At 36.0% G+C, this 25,240-nt stretch overlaps 2 protein-coding genes across 2 annotated transcripts in view; one reads left to right on the forward strand and one right to left on the reverse strand.

The window, feature by feature from the left end:
* The first annotated feature begins 1,826 nt into the window (after positions 1–1,826).
* On the forward strand, positions 1,827–23,822 carry LOC146166562 (ATP-binding cassette sub-family C member 4-like). Its single transcript, XM_083389362.1, has 30 exons — positions 1,827–1,876; positions 2,669–2,779; positions 4,154–4,274; positions 5,239–5,448; positions 6,049–6,138; positions 6,425–6,588; positions 7,197–7,322; positions 7,805–7,943; positions 8,272–8,382; positions 8,827–8,991; positions 9,287–9,376; positions 10,387–10,578; positions 10,895–11,107; positions 11,357–11,425; positions 12,173–12,278; positions 12,888–12,955; positions 13,407–13,579; positions 14,031–14,170; positions 14,507–14,653; positions 15,233–15,312; positions 15,685–15,835; positions 16,487–16,606; positions 17,060–17,277; positions 18,258–18,452; positions 19,106–19,264; positions 19,672–19,761; positions 20,357–20,529; positions 20,972–21,077; positions 21,679–21,813; positions 23,781–23,822. Exons 1-30 carry the CDS (start codon positions 1,839–1,841, stop codon positions 23,820–23,822), a joined length of 3,942 nt encoding a protein of 1,313 aa, XP_083245488.1. The 5' UTR covers positions 1,827–1,838.
* The window catches only part of LOC146166563 (uncharacterized), a 37,476-nt gene continuing 35,661 nt past the window's right edge, over positions 23,426–25,240 (reverse strand). The window contains exon 26 of the mRNA XM_083389383.1: positions 23,426–24,970. The gene's annotated coding sequence lies outside the window, so the exon portion shown is untranslated. The remainder of the gene's footprint in view (positions 24,971–25,240) is intronic.

Below are 25,240 nucleotides of genomic sequence, written 5' to 3' on the forward strand. Positions count from 1 at the left end.
GAGTGGCATTTCGTTTTTTTGAAGTTTTTTTGTCGTTACTAACAATACATGGCCTTAAGGAAACCGGCCTGAACGGGCAAATAAAAATAACTTTGCCAAATGAAATCGACACATTCCAAGATATCGTAATTGTTCAACATGAACGTAAGAGCCGCATGTAGAAAATTTCGCCTAAAACGCTCTGCATAGAAAAACATGCTAAAAATGTGACGTAAGGTCTTGCTTTGTATTGATTTTAACAAAGTAACAATCGTAAATAAAACAAATGTTATTATGCTAAATTTAAAATATTATTTCCCCCAAAAGTCGATTTTCCCAGTCGTACTTTCGGTTAACATCCAGCCTGTAGTACACCACGATGTATACATCTATACAAATCACAGCTTGTAGTATCATAGCTTGCCCGTTTATTTTAAAAGGCATTTCCCAGTAGACAGGGAGCTGAAAGGCTGCTGGCCGGTGTCGTCTAAAACCGTTCCTTTAACAAATATAAAATATCCGCCGAAATTTATAGCTTACAAATGCGGTTGAAAGCTCAGGATTACTGGCCGCTAAATAGAGATTGTCGGGACTCTTTCAAATTTGGACGCACAGGCGAAACCGTTACAACAAAGGCAAAACATTTTGCGCTGTTCTACTCAGCTCAATATAATTTAGATAAGTTGTTTCTTATCGTGTTGTTGCTCACGTTTTTTCTTTTTTTTTTCTTTGTGTTTTGTCGATTTATTGCACCACGAGCTTTTGGTGTCATTCACCCTGAAGAAGGCGATTTGAATTGGTTGCCGAAACGTTGGTTAACAATTACAATTACCGGAGTGTCGTTTATGATTAATGTTACTTTGCCTGGTAGCAATGGTTTACATATATTATGTTTTTGAGCGTGCTTAAATAGTGGCAGACGAACACTGGTTGACCACGAGCCACTAACACCTCATTTTGGGAATGTATTTCAAGCGGCAGTCCACTAATTGCAAAGCTAGTTTTTTAATGTGTTTTTAAATCGAGTATACAGCCTTTGAAAGCATTTTTTAGTTTGCGTTTATTTAAAAATGGAAAACTATGTTGATTACATGTTGTTTAGTGTTGTAACGCAACAAATATTGTGCATTGATAAGAGCTAAAACTTTTTTTATTGAATAACAATATTTAGGTGTATGTTCAACATAAAATACATTAACGTTGTTTTCCAAGTTATGGCGCTAGGATTTTTAAAAACAGGTTTAAATATTTTAATAAAGGCGATCATAGTATTTTGCTTTGAGCTTCGTTCGACGCTGTTTTGAATGTAAACAAACTTGCACAACTAGCTAATTCTAATTGCTCTATTCGCCAATCGAAGTTATCTAATTTGTGTTTGCTAATGTTCCCTTCGCTTTTAATTCGAATATAATTTTTGCTTGCATGAAATATGCTACATTATAAATCGGCGTTTTGTATAGTTTTTGTTTAAATTTAATATTTGGCAATGCTGTTTAGTTATAAGCCTATAAAAAAGTCCAATCTTGATGTAATCTTTGATATTTACATTCAAATCAGAACAAAGCGTAAATTTATTTCAATTATTTCTGAATTTAATGAATGCAATTCTTGTTCAGATTTTAGTTAAATTCTTATAGTTTTCTTGAATTCGGTAATTCCAATTCTAATCAAGTTGGGAAAAAACGAAAAACTATAATTTTATCTCCAATCTAATTACAGAGAGCTGAAAAACAAATTGAGTTATCCAAGTTTACATACAAGGGAAGTTAACCCGGCTTTATCCCGAAGAAGACTTGCACAACAGCCCCTGTGGGTTTTGGTGAAACATGGTTTGTTCCAATGAGCTGCGTCCAAACCCAATGAAGAAGGCCAACATATTTTCCTACCTGACTTTCTGGTAAGCAACATTCTGCATGGATTGAGAATTTATTGCGTAATAACGTGAGAAATCTGGCGTGGTTTGATTTTAGCTATTTTCAAGTTTAATAAATATCTTAAATTGTTCGTTGGTTAAGAAATAGTAATCGGTAAAAAAGTTGTTTTGTAACCAGGGTTAGATCATGGGGTCGTGTTTCAGAGGGGCATCAAAAAGCTTAATATGACGTCACAAAGTTACGTGATAGCGTGACGTCACAAAGATCGTCACAACGTGACGATATTAAGAAGTAACCCAAAGAACACAACACAGTTCGTTTTTCGTTTGTTATAGTTTACTTTCAATAAAAAAAAGCTATACTACAAAGATTTGATCGATTTACGCAAAGCGAATAACGCCCTTGTCATTTGAGTTCGCAAAACTTTAGTTTTCGATGGAGCGATGAGACGCACGACGCATTTAGGCTAAAAATGTTTTACGGAAAAAGGGATAGCTAATATATATTTAAGGTTCGCGATTTTTTGCATTTACATAGTTTATCTTCTCGTCCCGCCTGACCGTTTTCAAACTAATCGTATGGCTACAAAATAACGATATTGTTAAAAAAATCCAAAGCAACAATTTTGACAAAGGTTATAAAATATCTAAAGCAATTGTTTTAACCTTTGAGGTTCTTTCGGATTTAATACAGTATTGAAACAGGCACAGATCCAAATATAAACAATAAAAATAAAAACACTATTACTTTCCTACCTAATCGTATAGTTTTAAGCATCGAAAAACACCACAAAACGTAATGTTTAACTTTTGCAGGTGGATGAACGACATGTTTAACCTCGGCAACAAAAAGAATCTTGAAACTCGTGATTTGTACCAACTTTCAAAGAACGACACTTCAACAGCAATCTGCCAACGTTTGGAAAGGTAATGTTTAAGATCTGTTTCTTAAATTTCTCCAATATATAGTTACAAATACATCCTACTTCTGTAACCACAGCAGATTGCTGAAAGCGTTTCTTAAAATTTATCATCGTTCACCTAACCTAAACCTTGCAATGTGTATGTATCAATAGGTTAATACGTATAGGTTATATATATATTGTTTGTTATTTCAGAAGCTATGACACTATCCATTCATTCTAACACAATATAAAAACATTATTACGCTTCAAATTGGTCATTTTATTAAAATGTCGCTGTTTGGCAGTTATACGCTGTTTTAATCTCTCGTGGTTCGGCACTTTTGTATTGATATACTTTTTATTGTTGTTAAAGAATAGGAAAACACCAAATGTATAAATACTGCAGTAAACCGTGTTTGATTTTAGTTTTTGACTTGTTTACCACAAGTGGTACCACAATGGACCCTTCTTACCCCAATTACATAACGTGTGTAAACAGGTCTTCAGTCCACTCAAGTAATCTGCTTTTCAGTTGTTATGTTCTTCAGCGACCTACATGCACTGTAAGCTAGTAATTGGGCGTGACTTCTAACATTTAGCTGCAAGCTCTGTCCCATAGATTTGCACCAGATTTTTCGAAAATAACGACCTTTTGCACACAATGTAAACGCTTGACTACCTACTCCGTGTTAAAACTTATTGTTTTGAATTGGTTTTTGCGAAAGCTTCAGAGACCTCAATCGTAAGTGTCTTTATTACTGACCAAAATATCGGTTTGTTTCGAGCAATTTGGCACTGTTGGTCAAAATTTCGGCTCGGTTAACATCGTAAAGTTTTTTTTGTTTTATATTTTTCATTAGTTCTGTTAGGGCATTACGTTTTATATTTTTCAAAAATTCTCTCTTATTTTTCTAATGACGTACATGGCTTTATGCTGGTTTCCTGTATATCAGGGGTAATAAAACCAGGGTCGCGGGGCCCTTTGGGGTCTGTGGATTAGTTTTAGGGGTTATTTAAAGGCATAGTGAAAATTGTAGTGTAGTAATTTAATATGGAATACGTTGTTCAAAAGAAAAGGATTAACTAAAAAAAAGCTGCGATGCCTTTTCTTTGAATGTATTTTGACTCGGCAGTTTTATATTCGCACATAAATTTGACTGAAAACAGAAGATTTATTAAGTCTACTTGTTTTATGACGTCATCTCTAAATATTTCTCGCCTACCCCAATACACGCAACGCAACCCAAAATTTAGGGGTGCTTAGTACGTTTCAGAACCCCTGCTTTACACCATTGCAAAACTGTTAATTTGTTGTTGTTCCTTACTTGATATAAACGGCGTCAAGACCATCCCTTCTAAATTTCGCGACCGAACCTAAACTACATTTATTCAACAGACAATGGAACCGAGAAATTCAAAAAGCAAAGGATTCGGGCAAGCGGCCAAGTCTTATGAAAGCAGCATTCAGGACTTATTGCTATCAGTGGATAAGTTATGGCGTGTTGGCCTTCTTCAAAGTGAGTTACGTTTGGTTATAAACTATTGGAATCATGTTGCAAATGTGTTTCTGACGATTTCTGTGCAATAATCAAGGCGGAATCGTTAACATTAAAATACTCGTATGACATGTATTGTTGAATGTTTTCTAAACTATTTCACTTTCAAATTTTGCAATTTTATTGCGAATGTGTCCATGATGTTACTTAAGTGATTGTTTTTTTATAATAAACACAAGTATGACATTTATTGTGCAATGTTTTCTAAACTGTTTAATCCTAATCTATTGAAATCATATTTCAAACGTGTATCATGATAACTTATGTGTAATCATTAATTATTTGTGGCCTATTTACTGGATTAACCCTCCGTACCCCCGAAAAAAAATGAGAGGTCCACCAATTGCTAAAACTAAACGTGTAAAAACCTACGGTAATAATTAGGCTAAACTAATATTCAAGTTATTAACTATACAAAACTTCTGACTATAAACAATGTGTCTTTTGATTTGTTATCATTACTACTCAACATAAAGCAGGGGTTCTTAAACTTTTTTTACCGAGGACCACTAAAATTTTTGTTTGCTTTGCATGGACCCCGGAAGGCAAGAAATGGTCCAAAATGACGTCACAATACAAATAGATTTCATAACTCTGTTTATTTCGGTCCGAAAAATTTGAAAGTTACATTCAGTGCAAAACCGTTTTTTTTAATTAAAGTGTTTTCATTGAAAAATTAATTACTTCTTAAGTATAGACTAGTTCTTTAATTAGGCCTTCATGGACCCCTAAAGCTAGTTCACGGACCCCTGAGGGGTCCATGGACCCCAGTTTAAGAACCCCTGACATAAAGGATGTTCTTCTGGTGCAACAATAAGTTGTTAATATCAGTGCTTTTCAATCTTTTTTCGCTCCTTTAAAAAAGTTTGTTGGACTTGCCGTCGCACCCAGTGTTATGAAATTTAAATCCCTTTGCGTTGTTTAGGAAACTGTCGCTGTTTTAAATCCTCTCTGGGTGGCCGGACTTATTGGATACTTCGAGGGAGGTTCAACATTGACAGAAGCCTACCTCTACGCGGCTGCTATTACACTCACGGCTGTGCTTTTCACATTTCTTCATCAGTGGTACTTCTTCAAATGCGAGTGCATTGGCTGGCATCTCAGAGCCGCTACATGCGCAATAATGTACAAGAAGGTAAATACAACAGCATGTGTTGGGAAAAAGCCATTAAGAGTTAGTGGTGTAAATCGAAAAACAGTTAGTCCCGGTTCAAAATTGTATCAAGTCTAAACCATGTGTTTTAAACAATAAAATTGGTTCCAGTAAAGTTCTGTTTCAAGAAATCCTAGTCCAAGTTATGAATATGAAAAACGGATTTGAAAATTAGGTCATTCTTGCAAAACAAATGTTTAACTAAACAACTCGTATAATTTTAACCATATAAAGTTAAACCTTAAACCAAATGATTTATTTTTTGTGACTTATATCAACTCGAGCAATTCGATAAAACAAGGTTCAAGTGAAATCATTATTCCTACAAATTTAGTTAAAATAAATAATTAAACAACAGTCTAAATTTTGCCTAAATCTATTGAAGACTAATGAATTTAGTCACCGGAAAACTGTACAAGATTGAGAAATCTATTATTTTTTGCCAAACAAGTTGCTGTTAATAGCTTTATCGCTGGGTTTAAACATGTTTTAGCGATTAATACCAAGGAGTTCACTTTCTTGCAACAAGCAGGATTTTTAATTCACAACATTTATTAATTCTTTTTTTTACGTGCTTTTCAGACCCTTAAGCTGAGCGGCAAGTCACTCGCAAGCACAACCACAGGTCAGATCCTAAACCTTGGAGCGACCGACGTCATAAGGTTCGACTGGGTATGTCTATCTTGCGGTGGTAATTATCTTCTTGTTTAAGCCATTATTTTCGTTAGGCATTTAACAATGTTCTCCAGTGTCTTGTTATGTGTTCAGGAAAACTAGTTTCAGTGTTTGTCTGTCACAAACTCACATCATGAGCAAAGTTCACAGAGAGCTCATTGTACTCTAAGATAAAATAATCCGTGGAATTTTGCAAATTGCCCTCAAACTGGCAACCAATTGTGGTCTCGCACTATACATGACGTATACCAGTCTTCGTTTAACAGCTTTTTTCTTCGTTCAGTTTTTCCTCTTTCTCCATTATATCTGGCTGGCACCTTTGCAAGCTATGGCGGCAATCTACTTGCTGTGGCGGGAAATCGGAGTCTCCTCATTCGTCGGATTGGCGATCATTGGCGTTGGAATGATCAGCCAGATCGTCATTGGTCGACTGTTCGGCAAAATCAGGTAACAATTTTAAAAGACTTTACATTTATACGTGTAGAACGGTCTGTTAAAGACTTTTGCAGTATGATATGTAAACCGTTTTCGTTGATCAAAAAAACACTTCAGAAAGGCTAGATCACAATTGTTCTACACGCATCTTTGAATTGACTTGGAACTGCAGATCCCTTTCAATATGAAGTTGTTTGTACTACTAGGATGAAAGTAATGGTGCCGTCAATGTTTATCAACTCGCTCCTCTCTGAGCCTGTGTAACTCAGTTGGTAGAGCGACGGTCCCGGTATGACCGGAGTTCTTGAGATATGTTTTCTAGCCTGGCTTGCATGAAAATCCTTAATTGATCGACTGATTCGGTTAGTCTGTTGAAGACTTACGTTGTACTTTATATCTATTGACATCATGGTGATATTTAAGGTTTACAAATCAAATCAGTAGTAGTAGGTGCTATATACTATTTGACCCAAAATACTGGTATCAAGTTATTCGTTGATGATTAGGGTTGACTATACTATTTTAAATAAAGTTTCAAAAGCTTTAGCAAGCCGAAAACACTTTTACGTCATTTATTGTGAATGTCTGGAGGCAAATGGTTTTTATTCAACCTCTTTCAGAGGGAAGACAGCCGTTCAGACCGACAAGCGAATCCGAATGATGAACGAGCTGCTTGTGGCCATGAGGATTGTGAAACTCTACGCTTGGGAGAAGCCCTTCGCCGCCTTGGTTGGGTCAGTGAGAAGGTAAATATGAAAACGTGTTTTTTTGAGATTAGAGCACCCTTGTAACAACCTGTTTCTTAACCTCGTGAGATAAAAATATTTTTGATATGAGTTTGAGGGTTTAGTGCAAACGTTTAATAAATCTTACCTTAAGTCAAAAACACGAAGTAATAAAAGTCAAATATGCATGTTAAATATGAATAAATATTTTTTCCAAACATTTGAAATATGCCACTTATACTTCGTCTAACCACAACCTATAGCCATTATCTCAAGAAATATTCGAAATTTTCACAAAACGTTTTACATCCTCCAGCCATTATGGTCCGAAATATTACATTACTTTTTTAAATTAAAAAAACTCTCGTATGGTTGTCAATTAAATTACACGCCAAGGTGAAGAAAGTTGAACAAGATCAGCGCTTTAAGCACATCGATCGCTATACTGGTCTGTCTTACAGTTGTTCAAAAACAAACTACAGGTACCTCATTTTTTTCCTCAGACGGGAAATCAAGCGATTTATTTTCGGGTCTTACTTGAAAGCTTACAACTACGCGATGACGTATGTATCCTCACGCGTCATGATTTTCGCCACTTTTGTCGTTTACGTCAAACTCGGAGGTCATCTTCTTCCCTCAAGGGTAAGTTTATTTTTATCGCAATAATTTTGATTTAAGAAACTGATCAAAGAAATCATTTATTTAGGAAAACTGACGCGAGAACGCAATATAATATATTTTTGACCCAATCAAGAAATATTTTTTTAAAGTTGAGTTATCTCTATGTCATAATTATTCGCCAAAACTAAAGTACGATCCAATTAAACGATTTAAAAGTAAAATTATGTAGCCCAAGTTTATAAAAGCATGCCTAACAAAAAAAGAAAAAAACTTCATTTTAAAAGGATTTAGTCAAGTAAAGTAATTTGCTTTTTGTTTTTAGCATTTAGCATGTTTGTCTGATTTCCAGGTGTTCTCTGCACTTGCGCTGTTCAATGCTTTTCGTGTTCCGCTCGGCGTGTTTCTACCGCTTGGTGTCGAAAAACTGGCTGAGTCGAAAATCAGTTTCAAACGAATCCAGGTATAGTACCAAGCACCTTTCTGAATTACTAAATTGAATCTAAGTTTGACTTTATGTTGTATCATGACTCCCCGTATGGTTGTTCAAGTAGGCTGGAAAAATAAAGGGTATTGTACCCACATTCCTTTTTCGTACCAGCTTACTCTTACCGCTGGTTTTACCTTAGAAAGACTTTTGCCGTATTCTGGAGAAAATTGTTTGACTGTCCTTTCTATGGTTTCTCATCCCAGTTATAATCTCCTTAACCACTTTCGTAGGAAGACGCAGTAAGAATATTGAAGCACACACAAAAGTAGGTATCATTTTGAACGTTCGAATATCTCTTTGAAAATGAATAAAGATTTATCGAAACATTCAAACTGCCACCTACTTCTGTATAGACTTCGATATTCTTATCGCCTCTTACGCCAACCTCTAACCATTATTTTTCAAAAACTTTCGCAGGAGTTCTTGATGCTGGACGAGATCAAGAGCTCTGACTATTCTAACGGATCGGACGTCGTCGAGGTGAATTCGAACACGAAACCCTCGGAAGAATGCGACTCGATCGTCTTTCAAAACTTCACGGCTTCCTACGAAGACGTTAACCTTGCATTTGTCAAAGATGCGGTAGGAGCTTTTATATAAGTTCAATATTTATAAAACCTTTATTTAACTTTAAGGTTTAATGTAAGAGATATATTGTCTCGCACAACATTGGACTTTTTAAGAGCCTTGTAAAACTACGAGTAGTTGATTTTAATTTCACAGAAAAAAGTGTTTCTTTGAAAGGACTTTCGGTATTTGCAATTTTGTTTGCATTTATGTGAAGTATTCTTTCAATGTCATCGTGTGTAGCTTAGTTAGTTATGTTGTTTTGTTTACAGTAAATGATTGTTATTTTTAATTTCAGGAAGATGTGAAGGTTAAGACGGACATTGTTCTCGACAACATTGACTTGGAATTTCAGCAAGGCCAGTTGATCGCTGTTATCGGCCCAGTTGGTTCTGGAAAGGTAAGAAGTCTGAACATATCTAAGCAATCGCATATCTTGAAATTCATTCATAAAGTATGTTTAAAAAACAGGCAAACCCTTTTTAGGCTAAGCATTGTAAAGCGCAAAAATGCCTAACTTGATTTAAAAACAGTTCGTTACACCAGTGTTTTTCAATCCATGGTTCGTGTCCTAAAATTGGGTTACCGTTTAAATTGATTGGGTCGCATTAGTTCATATGGTTAGATTTTTTAAGAATAAATGTGGGCAAGATTCATCTGTACTTGAGAAAATTGCGCAATCAATACGGAGACATGGCTCATATCAGTTAAATTGGAAATTATTCATGCTAATATATCGTTTTGTTCGCTTACAAAAGGTTCGGTGAAATGAATGGGGACAAATCGTTACTGTTTTACTTACCTTCAGTATATATATAAATATGTTTTTTCGCTTAGTCACTATTTTTACCTAGAAAGAGCAGAGTCAACCCACACACTTACATCGCGAAAAAAAGTTGTGAAACCCGTTTTAGGCAAAATGCAAGAAGGTTAATGTAAATTAGTGAACTACGATACTTCGTTTTTCATTTCTACACCCATGCCCGAAATAGTTACTGAAAGAACGATCGATGTGATAACAAATGACGCCGCCGATGTTATAAAATCAGCAAAATTAATAAATAAAATTGTGTAAATACGTTTTCGAATTGTTTAGCCAAAGATTTACCGCGTCATAAAAGCTGTGTTTCTTTTTTATTTGAATTGTTTGTTTCCTGTTTAGCATTTTTCTATTTCCTTTTAATATTTTTTTGAATTATACCTTTCCTTTTCACGGTAAAAACTCTGCATTGAATCATAACTGGGGCCAAATGTACATTAACTTGGTATCGAATGTGCGCCGATATCACCCTATTATCGGGAGAGTACCGATCACTTGCGCTGTTTAATGCTTTTCGCGTTTACCAGCGTGCTAATTCATTTTAACTACGGGACAATATTTCTAAATTAACTTCAAAATATTTTTTTCAGTCGTCCCTGCTTAGCGCCATTCTGGGTGAACTCCCCGCCAAGTGGGGTCAAATCGAGAGCCGGGGTCGGATAGTGTACGCGGGGCAGGTCCCCTGGGTCTTCTCGGGGTCAGTGAGGGAGAACATCCTCTTCGGGGAGGAATTCGATGCGAAGAGGTTTGATGACGTGGTCAAAGCATGTGCTCTTACAAAGGTTGGTTGACTGCGTTAGGTAGCTAAGGGTGTTTTGATGTCGCGTTAATTAATCTAAATAGGAAAATGTGTTTTCTGTAGAATTTAGTAAACAATGTTTCTTTTTTAATATTTTTGCCATATAGTTGTTTGCCAATTTAGTCATTATGATAAACCATTGAAAACTGTATTATTTACCGATGATGTTTTGTTACAAACGAAAAGTGGAAAGGCTGATATAAAAAATAATAAACTAAACAGTAATCATGACGTATATATGATTAGTTAAGTAAATTAAAGTTTTATCAAGAAAAAATTGAACATTTTTCTTTTTCAAGGATCTGCAATCCCTAAAGAACGGCGACCAGACGCTGGTGGGTGAAAGGGGGGTTACCTTAAGCGGGGGCCAGAAGGCCCGGGTGAGCCTGGCCCGGGCGGCCTACAGGAGGAACAGCGCCATCGTGCTGATGGACGACCCCCTTAGCGCTGTCGACGCCGCCGTGGCCAACCAGCTATTCACCGAATGCATTTGCGGATTCCTGAAGGACAAGGTATGACGTCATGAGGCGTGACGTCACACGTTAAAGACGACGACGGTGCCCGCTTTGGCGCATTAGGCTGTGATTTTTTCCGCAGTTGAGTATAAGAAAGGCAATACTGGTTACAGTGGGTTTAAAGTTATAATGAACAACTAGCCGCAATTTATTAGCGGTCAACGAAAGCGTAATAGCAATAAGTTTTGAGCCGTAATGATGTCGCTGTGTTTCTAACCAGCTTAAAACCCCGTTTTGTTTTCACAGATTCGCGTTCTCGTCACGCATCAGCTGCAGTTTCTCAAAGACGCCGACAAAATCGTCATTTTGAAGGAGGTGGGTCGACTTACTAGATCAAGTCAAGTCAAGTCAGTCTCAATGAATAGAAAGTCAAGTCCCAATCCAAATAATAACCGTAACAAGACATTTTTATTAAAAATGTTAATTTAATAAGTTTATTGAACGCGTTTCATTCCCAATATTTTTTTACAAAGAAATCAATAAAAATGAAACAAGCAGCAAGTCAATATTTTTGTATTTATTAGTGAAATGTAACTAAAATGTATTTAAGTCAAACACTTAAATTTAAGTCAATAACGTTATTTTCCAAAAAAGCAGCAGCGAAGCTTTGGCGTCCCATTTCTATTCACTGAACTATTGATAACTGAACAAAACATAGAACATAAGCATAAAAAAGTTGGAATATTAATAATATGGGCGATGACTTCGTTATGCTTCCGAAATTTTCTGAATTTGGGAGAGTTCTTGAACCGAATTAATCTCAATAAATCTAAAAATACTACAATCGGCGACCCAACCAAATCAAATACCCACCCAATTGTACACGTTCTCGCGATCTCTTTATTGCGCTAGCCCCAGTTTGGTAACCTTTGCTCTACTAAGGTGATTTTGAAATGCTTGATTGATGATTACTAACCTTCTAGAATGTTCAACTGGCTCTGTGGCCCATTGAACATGTTTTGGTGGCCTAGTACCAGGCCATGGCCCCCAGTTTGGGAACCACTGCTCTAAGGTCATCTTGAAACGCGAACTTTATTGATTGTCACTAACGTTCTTCGAAAGGGCAAAGTTGCTGGCTTCGGGAGCTTTACTGAGCTTCAAGCTGACGGGACAGATTTCGCGTCGCTACTCAAGCATGACGGCGATGACCAAGCGAAATCCAACCCAGGTATTTTTCGCGCTTTTTTGACCAATCTGTTCAGAAGATTAATGATGCTTTGCTCATGACATGTGATTCTCTAATTTTTACCCGGTTAGCGTTTTTTTGCTTTCTTCAAATAATTTGGAACCTCATAAATATTTTAGCAAGGAATATTAAAAAATAAACTGAAACATTTATCTCGCGGGTTCCCAAACTTGGCCCTGTGAATCCCTTAAGGGTAATTTGACTAAATTTAGGGAGTCTATGAAATGGTAATTGTGGTGCATAATTGAAAAAAGGACTGAATTAAAAAAAAACAGTCTGACAAAACAAACGATTTGGCGTCTTTTCCATTGAATGTCCGAATGTCCGTAAACTTGATTAAGTTTATTTGGAATGAAAACAGCTATAATTGTCTACTAGTTTTACTACGTCTAATATGATAATCTCCTCTGAACAATAAAACTCCAAATCTAAATCTAAAGACAAATGTTGTTTGCATAATAAAAACAGTTTTTAGCTTTAGTCGTGCTATGCTAATCATGGGTAAATACAATGGCATTATTAATATTTATTCTGAGTAATTCGCAACAATAACAAGTAATCAATGTATTTATTATTTTACCTATTTTTTAGGTGACGAATCGCTCAAGTCAAACGAGTTGAATTTAATTGGTGTTTCACAACAGCAAGCAGATGAAAAGGTAGAAAGTAGTTATTTTATTGAAATTATATTTGGTTCATAACTTCGAAGTATCTTTTGGTTGCATATCGCTGAACACAATCTAAAAAATTTCTTACCAATGACAGGCGTTAAGATCTTATCTTTCATTTTGAGACAATTTTATAGTATTTAAAAAGGTTTTACTTTTTTTTTCATGTGAAAAATACTGCCGAGTTTTAAACTACAGGCGTTACATACGAAAAAATACATGCGAACCATCTTTTGGTTGCTAAATCGCTTGTTTATAAGAAATTTCCAGCATGTCAATTCCTCTTTTTATTAAATATCAATATTAGTTATTTGAATGTCCAATTTGTTCATTTTTAAAACGTTTTCTCTTACAAAACAAAGCCGTTTTATTCTTAATTACAGGCTTTACGATTAGATTTTAAAGCAGCCATAAGATTTAACTGCTTAACGTTCACCTCCAGGCAGATTACGTGGCAGACATTGCTCAAGAGGAAACAAAAGCCCAGGGAAGCATCGGACTTAAGATTTACCTGGAATACTTGGCCTGCGATAAACTGGGGTTCGCCATACTTCTAATCATCGTACTCGTCAACCAAGCACTCTTCGTGGTTTGTGATTGGTGGATTTCCGTGTGGTAAGTTTATTTCTGCTTGTACAATGTATTTCCCGGGAGCGTTGGGTAAGTTGTGTCTAGAGCAGATATTCTTACGTTATGTTTATTGCAAGGGCTGAACATTATTCAAATGTTTCGCAACGTAAGAATGTTTTGAAACGTTTGGCAACCGTTCTATAATGTCGCACCATTGGCATGGCGGTCAAAGTTAAAAAAAATACCAAGAAATTGAAATCTTCCAAATTCTACTAATCTTAGGTTCAATAATCACTCAAATAACTTGCTTCAACAGCAAAAATATTAATAGATGGAAATAGCGCTCTAAATATGTTTACCCTGATAAGGTCAGATGATATCTGTTGTCAAAACAGGGGTAAGTTTCACAAAGGCTACTATATTATCTACTTATTATAATATAACGTGTGCCAAACATAAAAACAACAACCTGATCAAATTTTCATGTATTTTGCAGGGCAGAGGCATCTGTGTCGTTCCACGTCAACGTAACTGCATCTTTATCAAACAACTTTAGCGCGAATGTTACCCTTCCATTCGGTACACCACAACCGAAACTCGAATTCGACGACGATTACTTTATTCGCATATTGGCATGTAAGCATCGCCATTTAGATTTGATATGTCCGATAATTGACATGTTATTGCCATACCGATAACCGATATTTGGAAAAAAGATTTATCGCAATCCACACTCAGACCAAATAAAGTCAATATTATCCTGAAACAAGCAAAACTGAAATCTTTTTAAGGTATATCTATCGAGTTTAGGGTAAAATTATACTTTATAGTGTTAAGTTTAAGACGGTAGAAGGAAAATCGTATTTTTCCGTTTTGTTTTGTTGTTAGTTAAAATGTGTGAAAAAAAGCTTTGCGGGTTAGTGCCTGAAAATTTTACAGGATTTCATCAAATGTAATAATTACATTCGGCAGATCTGACGGTTGCTTTCATCGTCGCCATGTTCATTCGCGCTGTGGACCAAAACCGCCACTTGCTGGTGTCAGGGAGGCGCATGCACGACAAGATGTTGGCGGCCATTTTGAAAGTTCCAATTCGATTCTTTGACACAAACCCGACTGGTAAGTTTTGCCCAAGAAGATGTAAAGTATGTAAACATTAAGGTCTTGATGTCAAGCGAGCTTTCGTTTTTATGTTGCAATGTTTTTAAAGTGTATTTTTTATTTCATGTATTTTGCATTCTATAATTATGTTTAAGTACAAGATGTAAACATTAGGGTCGTCAAGCGAGCATTCGTTTGTATGTTCCAAAGTTTTTGAAGTTGATGTTGACTGAAATCTTTATTAGTAAGCAGTAAATAAAAACAATGATGGTTACAACAACTTAGTTCCTTAATTCGAATGAATTAAATAGAAAAAGTTAACAAAACTAGCAATTGAAATAAAAATATATAAAACTTACACAACAACAAAAGTAGCTGTTAACACCAACAAAGTGCCGTTTGAAATGAAGGATGAACAATACAGGTTTCTGCTCGAGGCTGGTCGGCAGTTCTATATTCAGCATTTACTTATTTGACCAAGTTTTAAGATGATTGAAGATAAATTACCCTTAAATTCTAGGTTGATTATTCGTGAACAATGTTCAATGAATAGGTTGAATTTTTCGAGGTTGTTTTGAACAATTATTTTTTCCTTAGGTCGTATACTGAATCGATTTTCCAAAGACATGGGACAGATTGACGAAATGCTGCCTTGGATGTATCTCGACTTTTCATTTGTAAGAAATTCATTCCATAGTAAATTGATTCATTCAAGGGTCTTTCCCTAAATCTATAAGAAATATGTTGAAGTATAGCATGCCAAGTTTACGATTTATAGTTTTTGTGTCAACTCGTGTTGTCATATATTATAAATTGACGGACAACCTCTTTAATAACAATAATATAATAGAAACAAAAGTTTTTTTTAAAAAAATAAGTAAAAATACCTTGGTATTTTATTTCGATAACGATTACCGATATTTTGGCAAAACAAAATTGACATCCCATCCAATACAAAGTTATATCACTACCACTCGACATAAGGTATCGGATATAATCAGATATTATTAGTCATATGTACAAATTAAATCGTGTAATTTTCTCTGCAGACGTTTTTCCTTGTTGTTTCGATCGTCATACTTTGTGCCATCATCAACTACTTCGTGCTGATCATTGTAATTCCGCTCGTGCTTTACTTCGTCTGGTTACGTCACTATTACGTCAAGACGTCACGTGATATCAAGCGCATCGAAGCAGCAAGTAAGACATTCCTGTAAAAAGTTGTGAGGCAATGTGCATGCCAACTATTGTGCTATTTTATATGACGTATGTTATATTGTAGACATTGCCGACTATTTCGTGCAACACCTGCCTACATTTAACTGGTTTTAAAAGTAAAGCATTTTGCAGCCTTGTAATTACATAAGTTAATGACTTAGCCTAAGTGCACTTCAGTCATTGTTTTTGACTTGACTAGACGTTTATTTTGGTAAAATGACTTGACTTGGGCGAGTCAAATGACTTCAGTTTAAATCAAGTGTTTTCATTTAACAGGATTTTGTAATTTTTTCGTGTAAAACGTTTTTATTTTTGCATGTAAACGGTTAGCTTGCTATATATTTGATTTAAGTTATTTTTTAGTTAACGTTTTATTAATACTTTACCGATGCCTTGACTGGGACTGTCGTCAAAAGGAATTGTTTAAACAAAGGAATTGTTGGCATTTTGTCTAATTTACCTTTACTTATTATGTTCATGCAATAATAATCAAGATTTAGAAATATAAATATAAATAGTTTAAACGCTTCCAACGCTAGACGCTGCACTTAAATTTTAAATCAATTTCATGTAGATATTGTTCTAAAACCTAAACTTTAAAATATGTTTTCAAATTACCTTGTTGTTACTTAGACAGAAGTCCAGTGTTCACCCATCTATCCTCAACCCTTCAAGGAATGACAACTGTGCGGGCATTTCGGATGCAGGAAGTCTTCGAAGAACGATTCCACGAATATCAGAACTTGCACAGCAGTAAGACTCCATTTTATTGACCGGCATATTATCCTGTTGACGCAAAACACAATATTTAAACTATTGACTTGACCTGAACGTAAGTCATTGTAGCAAATAAATGTGGTTGAAATGAAGTGTTTTTATTGGGTAGTTTTAAAATGATGTAATTTTGGTATTTTTTGAACTAAATAATTCATCCTACATTGTCGATTTTACCAATTATAATAGTTTGCCGTTTTATTTGTATGTCAATGACTTGACTTGAAGTTGACTTGATATTTTCTGCAAAATATTTGACTTGGTTCATTCAAAATGACTTGTTTACAACACTGACTTTATCTGACTGGCTTTTACAAGCAATAAAGCCCAACTATAAAGATCAAGAGCAAAACACGATCTCTGCTTTTAAATCTCAAGATCAAAAACTTGTAAAAACTCAAGAGCAAAACACGACTTCTACAATTGTTTCAGGTGCCTGGTTTCTGTTCATGGGAGGAACAAGGTGGTTTAGTTTCCGTCTTGAGGTGATCAGCACCATCTTCATCGGAGCAGTCACTTTCCTCACTCTTATAACCTCGTCACTGGTTGAGACAAATGCTGGGAGTGTTGGATTAATGTTGCTTTACTCGCTTCAACTCATGGCACTTTTCCAGTGGTGCGTTCGGTTGAGCACTGAAGTTGAAAACCAGGTAAGACCTAGAACAATAAAGTTAAAATATCATTGAAGTTTTAATTAAAGTTGCATTGTGTGTACTACTTTAGCTGACAGATGTCCTCATGTAAGATTCGAACTCACGACCTCGGCCAAACCACGACGCTCTACGAACTAAACTCGGTCGTAAAGAATCTAACTCTAGCTGATAGTGAGATTATAACCAAACTTCTTCAAGTCGAATTTTGCCACAAACGTTCACATGATCATAAAACTTAAAACCCTTAAAACCTATCATTTTTCTAGCGATCTGTATCTCAATCTGTTAAATTTAAATTGGAAAACTCCAGAAAAAGTAGGTATTGTCCTTCTGAAAAAAGCAGATAGATGCCTTAACTGTGGTCTAACCAGGAGTTGGCAAACTTTGTGGGATGGTGGCCAATTATTTTTCATTTGGCAACCACGCTGGATAAACTAAACGCTTATTTTTTACTTTATGGTACACCAAAAACACAGAGCAAAACTTATTGAGCCTGAGTCGCACATACTCTACATCTTTCTTCATTGGTAAACTTGTCATAGTAGTTTTGTGTTACCACAAGTTTATTTTCTTTGATATACAAGATAAAAAAGATGTTTCGATACGAACTTGTATCATCATCAGGTAAAGCGACTGAAATACACTCAAACCCCACTTGCGTATGTAAACTCTTTATCAAGATAATGTCGATATACTCGATATTTTTGGCTTTAAGATTCATTATCAAGCTACAATATCGATCCTTAGCATAATTGTACCTAAATATAATTATGGTTACATGACATTTGTTTAATCAATATACAGATGCCTATCACAGATATTCATGTAGTTTGTTTTTAATTATGTAAGTAGGTTAATTAGGTCTTTTTTTTTTTTTTTTTCTTGCCTTCGACATCGTTTTGTCTTCGAACTAATTATAACCTCAGAAAAACAGAAAATTTTAAATCACAAGCTAAGCAAACGGTGTTCGGTTTTAGATGACGTCAGTGGAAAGAATCCACCAATATTCGAAGCTGACACCAGAGGCGCCACACGTGGTTCCTGGAACCGCCCCGGGGCCCGGTTGGCCATCCAGGGGCAACATTAGGTTCCAGGACTTGTCCTTCGCTCATTACAAACGTGGACCTGATGTGCTAAAACAGATCAGCTTTGAAACGAATCCCGGTGAAAAGGTAAAGAGTAACTTGATAATGTTTTTTCGACTTTTTGCATTTATCTTTTTTTTTTTTGTATTTATGTCGCTGTTTTATGATTAAAATCGAAATAAAGTTATGGTTTAAAATAATAGTTTTAAACGCTTAAGGCTTTAAAAAGAGATATTTAAATTGCTTTAGTATTTCAATTTTTGCTCAAATGTTCCAAATTAAACCGCCGCACAATTTTTTTCTGCTTTTTACCTCAGTTTACCTTTTAAGTAAACAAGGTGCTTGCGTTGGTCACAACAACCTAAAAAGGTTGAAGAGCACTGGCCTAGAGGTTCTCAAACTGTGCGTCTCGACAAGATTATACTGAGATTTGTCGTTGCCAAGCACAGTTGTATTTCATCGTAAATTCCAAAAAATGTCTCTCATTTTTAGTTTATGTCTAAGCACAAAATCCATATTTATAGAGCCAAGAAGAATTGAATAGGTTATTCTTCAAAATAAGAAAAAGTTATGCGGCACGCTTAAGAATCTATCATTTAAAATTGCTTTAGGATTTTAATTTTTGCTCAAATGTTTTACGGCCGCACAATTTCCAGCGACCCATATATGGGTTAAGAAACACTGATTTACGACACAGCAAATATTTTGCATATCGTCATCTCATTATCTTCTGTTCCCAGCTTGGAATCGTCGGTAGGACCGGGGCGGGAAAAAGTTCACTTATTGCGTCACTGTTCCGCTTGAACGAGCACAGCGGCGGACAGGTTTTCCTTGATGACGTCAACATTTCCACGATCGGTTTGACCAAGCTTCGCTCCTCGATGTCGGTGATTCCCCAGGTACACAATTAAAATAAATATAAAAGGAAAATTCTTCAAGAGAGCATGATTAGCTAAAATGCGGAAAATAATCGTAACGTAAAACATGGTTCTTTCCTATTTCAGTTGGAAACAAATATTATAATTTAATTCATTCATTCACTTATAACAAACAATAAAATAAACGTTTAAAGTATTAGAGCAGTGGTTGTCACACTTTTCACCTGGCTGACCAGTTTGACTTTTTTATTAAATAAGATCATCATAAAAAAAAAACATTGTAGGCTACCAAGGGCAAACAAATCAGGACATTAGTTGATGCTCGATCAAAAAAAATAATTTAGTAAAATCTAAAAAAAAATTTTACGACATTTTCAGGATAATTTCGAATTGTGATTAACCACGATCTTGATTCGTTTATATTCTAGGATCCTGTTCTTTTTGCGGGCAGCCTTCGAAAAAACCTGGATCCGTTTTTGGTTTACACCGATGAAGAAATTTGGAATGCTCTTGAAAAGGTAAACGACAACAAATTGCACGATACTTCAACAACCATAGGATGAATATAAAAAATGCTGTTTTCTGGCAAATGAAGAACGTTATAAATAAAAAAAATTCCAGTTTAATGTTTTATTCAAAAAATTTTGTGGTAACCTGTTTTTACCATTCTCCAGCAATACAACCACAATTATAATATCAAAATCAAGCCAAATTAGAGATAGAACTAAATTCAGACAGGAACTAAATTCGGAATAAGATCTAAACCACCAGAATGATATCTATACCTTTAACCTAACTTCACTCCTATAACTTCATTACCAACTCTCCCAAGAATTCAACATCAACCCATTTTCTATTCCCCACCGTTACCAACTCCTAATGTATAACAAACACAAATAGTCTTATGCTAAAACTTCGTCAAGTTTAAATAGAATTCCGTGGTACATATTCCTGCACATTCCGATTCATCATGCTGGCCTTGATACAACCGTGTATTAGATTATTTCGTTTTAGGTATAATTATTGCTTTATTGTCCTTACTTATGCCTGTAAGCCTTTATATGAAACTACTTCATAGATGCAAGATTTCTTCAACAAATCCGTCCGTTTTAGGTTGAAATGAAGCAAGTGGCTGAGAGCTTCCCGTCCAAGCTTGAGATGGAACTTTCCGAGGCCGGATCGAACTTGAGCGTTGGCCAGCGTCAGCTGATCTGCCTTGCCCGAGCTGTGCTGAGGAGGAACAAGGTGCTGGTGATTGACGAGGCAACAGCAAACGTAGATCTAAGGTATAAGTGGTTAAAAAGGCAGTGGTTATTTTCACTTGTATAAGCTCTCATGTTAAAGCAATGTTTTTTGACCCCGAGGACTCATTGGAGACCGTAAAAGGTTTTTGGTGAGAGTCAGCGAGCAAACCTTGCATTTCATGTTCAATTTCTTTCCATACAAACCAAGGCATTGAAGTAATTGAAACTAAAACAGTTACGAGTGTGTTCATAAATAAATCGCAATTGTTCTTAACTTGCTGTTACAGTGTCCTAACAACTTTAGTCCGTGAACACCCATGCTAATAGTAAATTGGTCCATTGGCTAAAAAGGTTGACAACGACCGACTTGGGCTTGGTTAAATGCGAATTTTCGGGTTCGCAGGCGAACGACCTGAAATTAAATTGTTAAAAAACTTATACAACTACAACCTTCCTTATAAATGTTCATTTTTTCTGTTTTTAGAACCGATGCGCTCATCCAGAAAACGATCCGCGAAACATTTAGGGACTGCACCGTGTTGACAGTCGCTCATCGGATCGAAACCATCATCGATTGCGACCGCGTTATGGTGAGTGTTGAGCTTTCTGAGCAAAATACAAGTCTTTAAACCACAATGTGCCATCGGGCAGAGCAACGACTAGCGGTCATACCGTGACTGTGGCTCTACCAACTGAGCTATACAGGTTCAGAGGGGAGAAATTAGTTGACTTATTTCGGTAGCCTATTATATTGCATACAAAACAAGGCCTGGGTAGAAAAACAACCAGCCCGAGGTGAGGTTCGAACTCACGAACTCTGGTGGTCATACTGTAATCGTCGCTCTACCAACTAAGCTACACAGGCTCAGAGAGGAGCAAGTCAAGAAACAATCACCATAGCATCATTGCCTGTACGTATAATTAGTTTGCAGTAAGAGAACTCACGACCTCCGGTAATACCGGGACTTTTTCTCTATTCCGGTGTAGATTACAAGCATTGTTTAATACAAAATTAGTATTAAACGGAATTTAAGTAAAAAGTTATTCATCTAAAACAAAAAATTTAATTTCTATTTTCGTTCTTTCTAAGATTTTAATTAAGCGTATTGCGACAAACAATTGAAAATATTAGAAATAAAATTTCGTTTTTTGTTTGTTATTACAATGTTTAATGAGTTCTTTTTCATTTAGGTGTTGAGTGATGGAAGAATAGACGAACTGGATTCGCCGCACATTCTACTGAGAAACAAAACCGGAACCTTCAGTGAAATGGTCAATTCTGCTGGAGCCGCAGGCAGCAAAGAAATAAAGGAAAAAGCCAAAAATGTAAGCTGATAATTAAAACTTCGCACTCAATAAGTTTTCAAACACACTTTTAGCTTTTGGGCCTTTTAGGTTTTAAAGTAAATATAAAGATTAGGACAATTATCTTTAAGGTATATGGTACAAACGGTTTTGTAAGAACTTCTTGTCATTGACTTGACCAGTCACTGTTTTTAAATGAATTGACTTGACCTGTGTCTTTTGGGTGGAATCATTGACTTGACTCAAGTCTGTTGAACAAATGGCTTGACTAGGACTCATTGAGTCAAATGATTTGGGATGAAATAAGTGTTTTCGTTAAATACTTTCCAAGTTGATTCACTTATTTCCCTCCCAGTAAGTTGACCTACTTGGACTTGACTTGGGCAACTAATGAACTGGATAGGACTTGACTTATATTTTTAGTTATCGAGACTTGACTTGGACTTTGAAAAGACTTGTTTCGTAAACCACAAATCGATCTTAAAGTATGACTCGGATTTAACTTTTATTGCAGGCCCACGAATCTCGAGAGAAGAAGGCCTAATTTGGAAGATAAAAAACACTTCCAACTTACGTAATCTGTTTTGTTTTTTGATATCCTTCAATGAAATGTTTTTTTGTTCGTTTTTTGCCTTTCTAAAGTTGTGCAGCATTTCTACCTTCATGAGGTTTGTTATTTTGCTATGTTATCAACATTGGTGTGTCAAATGAATTGTGCAAATATACCTATTTTCGAAAAATTTCAAAGGCCTAATTAATGCAGGATAGTAACTTAATAGCAAAAAAAATGAAAAAAACGAAAAAAGCTAAAGCCACACAAAACTTTAAGGTAAAAAAAGTTTTTTTTCCAATTCGATCCAAAGTTCAGCAGAAACTGGTTAGTGTTGTTCAGCTGTGATCAAATCAACATTTGTATGAAATTTCAATATATTGAACAAATCACCTAGATTTAAGACATTTTGCTTGTTTTTTTCAGGACTTTAAATTCGTTTTAATTATAGTTTTAGCTAAATCGCCTTTTTATTATTTCTTTTTTATACAGGAAAACTTGGTGAAAAAATAAATTTGCAACGGCTATTGTCACGCCCTTTTTTAGAATCGTTTTCGGACATTTTAAAACCATAATTCAAGTTTTCTTGAAATTCGTCAAATCACAAAACTTCATTGCGTGGGGTTGCGTGCATGCTTTACTTGTTTTTCCATTGTGACGACACGACGACAACAACAACGGGCGACACTGTGACGTAATAATAAATAGGACAGGCGAAGGTTAAACACTGAACAATAAAACGTCAGGGTAGTACAGAACAGCAAAAAGCAGCGAATAACGCGTTTTGATAAAACTCAGTGATTAATTCTGGCAAGAAAACGCACCGCAATTTAGTTTTTATTTTCGAATTGATGACATTGCTCTATGTTAGACCACAACAAAAATACAGGTAATTTTCAGGACAGACAGTAAATGGATTAAATCCTCTGGTAAAGCTAGCAAAATTTACGGATTGGTACAAATGGCGTTTTGTTTGCTTGCAACATTGGTCAGGTACCGAACAAACAGAAATACGAGCAAAACTGAGAGAAAAATGGCACAAAACAGAGAAATAGCGGTTAAAGTTGGCTGCAAAAATTCTGTCATTTTTTCAACCTTCCTTAGTACGTAGGGAACGGGCGGTGGGTGTCATGCATGGGCGGTCATGTGTGGCGGGGCGGTACATGCACAGTGGGCAATACTGCAACGTGGAAAGCGACAACAGAATATACAGGTGAAAAAAGTAATAGCACACAACGGAACGGGGAGGAAAAACCAGAATAACACCATCGATGTTCGGTAAATGAAAGCAGAAAAGTACGGATATTTTAGCTACAGAAAATGTGCTTTAATCGATAACTTAATAGGCGTTGATTTTGCTACTATAGGAGAACAGCTTAATAGGTTAAATGGCAATTACATACTGTGCGTAATCGATTAGGTAAGATTCAGTAAATAGGTATTTTACAACCGTAGTAACAGCGGTTCAGGTAAAGTGTAAATAGGCATTGATTTTGGGCTAACATAAAAGAACAGCTTAGTATTTTTTTAATACTATTCGATAAGCGATTCACGTTTTTTTGTTATGCGCTTACGAGCTACAGCATACCATTTTCAACGTATGTTGTGCTTTGCGGTATTAAGAATTAAACGTTGTTTTTCATGATTCATGTTTGTAGTCTGGAGATCATGGAAATACGGCGAAAGCATGCCTTTTTACACGACGACAAAAACTTGCAATTACAGCAGCGTTTTTAGCCTCTGTGAATTGACCAGGGCGCGAACACTGCTTTGGCAATTAGAATTCGGAGTTGCAAACTACTGATTTGTACACTTCGCGCTTAGTTCAAGAACTTGGACATTTCACTTGATACGGACAATTTCGGTGAAACAAGCTACTACTGAAAACAACTTTAATCAACCAAGTAACCATACGGCGCAGCTGAGTGGTTCTTTCCCAGTGAATAATCAATTGAAAAAGAGTAATTTGGGATTTTAAGGGTTAATTCGAAAAAAGTAGGATTACTACTTAAAAATAAGACTAATCGAATCAGTCATTAATAATAAACCAAGAAAGGCAGGCTTAAAAAAAACTAGAGATTCGAAATTACGACTTCGGCTGTCGCTTTACCAACTAAGGCTTTTAAGGTTAACTTTAAAATTGTTTATAGAAATCTAGAAAGTTATTTTTGGCGGTGACCGCAATTAAAAAGATTAACAATCCCAGTCGTACGTTATTGCGTGAACAACAATACACCACAGTGACATCACACACAAGCGCCGCGCGTCATGCGTGACGTCACACCCAGCCTGTCCTTGTCTTCTGTCGGCCCGCGAGCGCAACGCGAAAAAGAAATCGGCAAAAAACAAAAAACTGCAAAAAAACAAAAACAAAACTAAACAGTGGCGGACTTAAGGTAAATTGTGAAGAGCAAAATTAAATTGAAGCGGAGAACAGAAAGGTTTACAAAACTGAACTTGAAATAAAAATGCTACTGACGTCATGCTGGAAATAAACAGTAAAAGGTTATTTACACAAGGGTCGGTCCTCTTAAAGGTGTTGTGTTGGTCGGTGGGTACATCGCTGTAGAAGCAAAAGAAATAGCGGCAGCCTTGGTTCGATGGGGACGTGGTGATGGAGGGATTTGCCTGCAAGTGCACGAAAAGGTGCCGATTTATAAGATGGTACAGTTGGTACACCTTTATTCAGAGGCGGAAAACATTTTTTGCCCATGCGCCGCCTTTTAACTTATAATTCAGCTGTGCACACAAAATTTTGACCCCCTTTCAGTCATCTGAAGACTGATAATTTTGCACAATTGGCAGTGTTAAATAGAACAGTATAATCATTTCTATGTGGCCAGGTTCGAACTCCGGCTATACCGGGACCGTCGCTCTCCCAATTAAAACAACGCCGTT

This window comes from Ascidiella aspersa, chromosome 1 (assembly GCF_963924565.1).
Source record: "Ascidiella aspersa chromosome 1, kaAscAspe10.2, whole genome shotgun sequence".
Lineage (NCBI taxonomy): Eukaryota > Metazoa > Chordata > Ascidiacea > Phlebobranchia > Ascidiidae > Ascidiella > Ascidiella aspersa.

Bases quoted from the DNA above. Each gene is read 5' to 3' on its own strand.
- LOC146166562 (XM_083389362.1), top strand. From the start codon at position 1,839: ATGAAGAAGGCCAACATATTTTCCTACCTGACTTTCTG. The intron at 6,139-6,424 runs GTATGTCTATCT...TTCTTCGTTCAG, and splicing joins ACGTCATAAGGTTCGACTGG to TTTTTCCTCTTTCTCCATTA. The intron at 18,453-19,105 runs GTAAAGAGTAAC...TTCTGTTCCCAG, and splicing joins AAACGAATCCCGGTGAAAAG to CTTGGAATCGTCGGTAGGAC.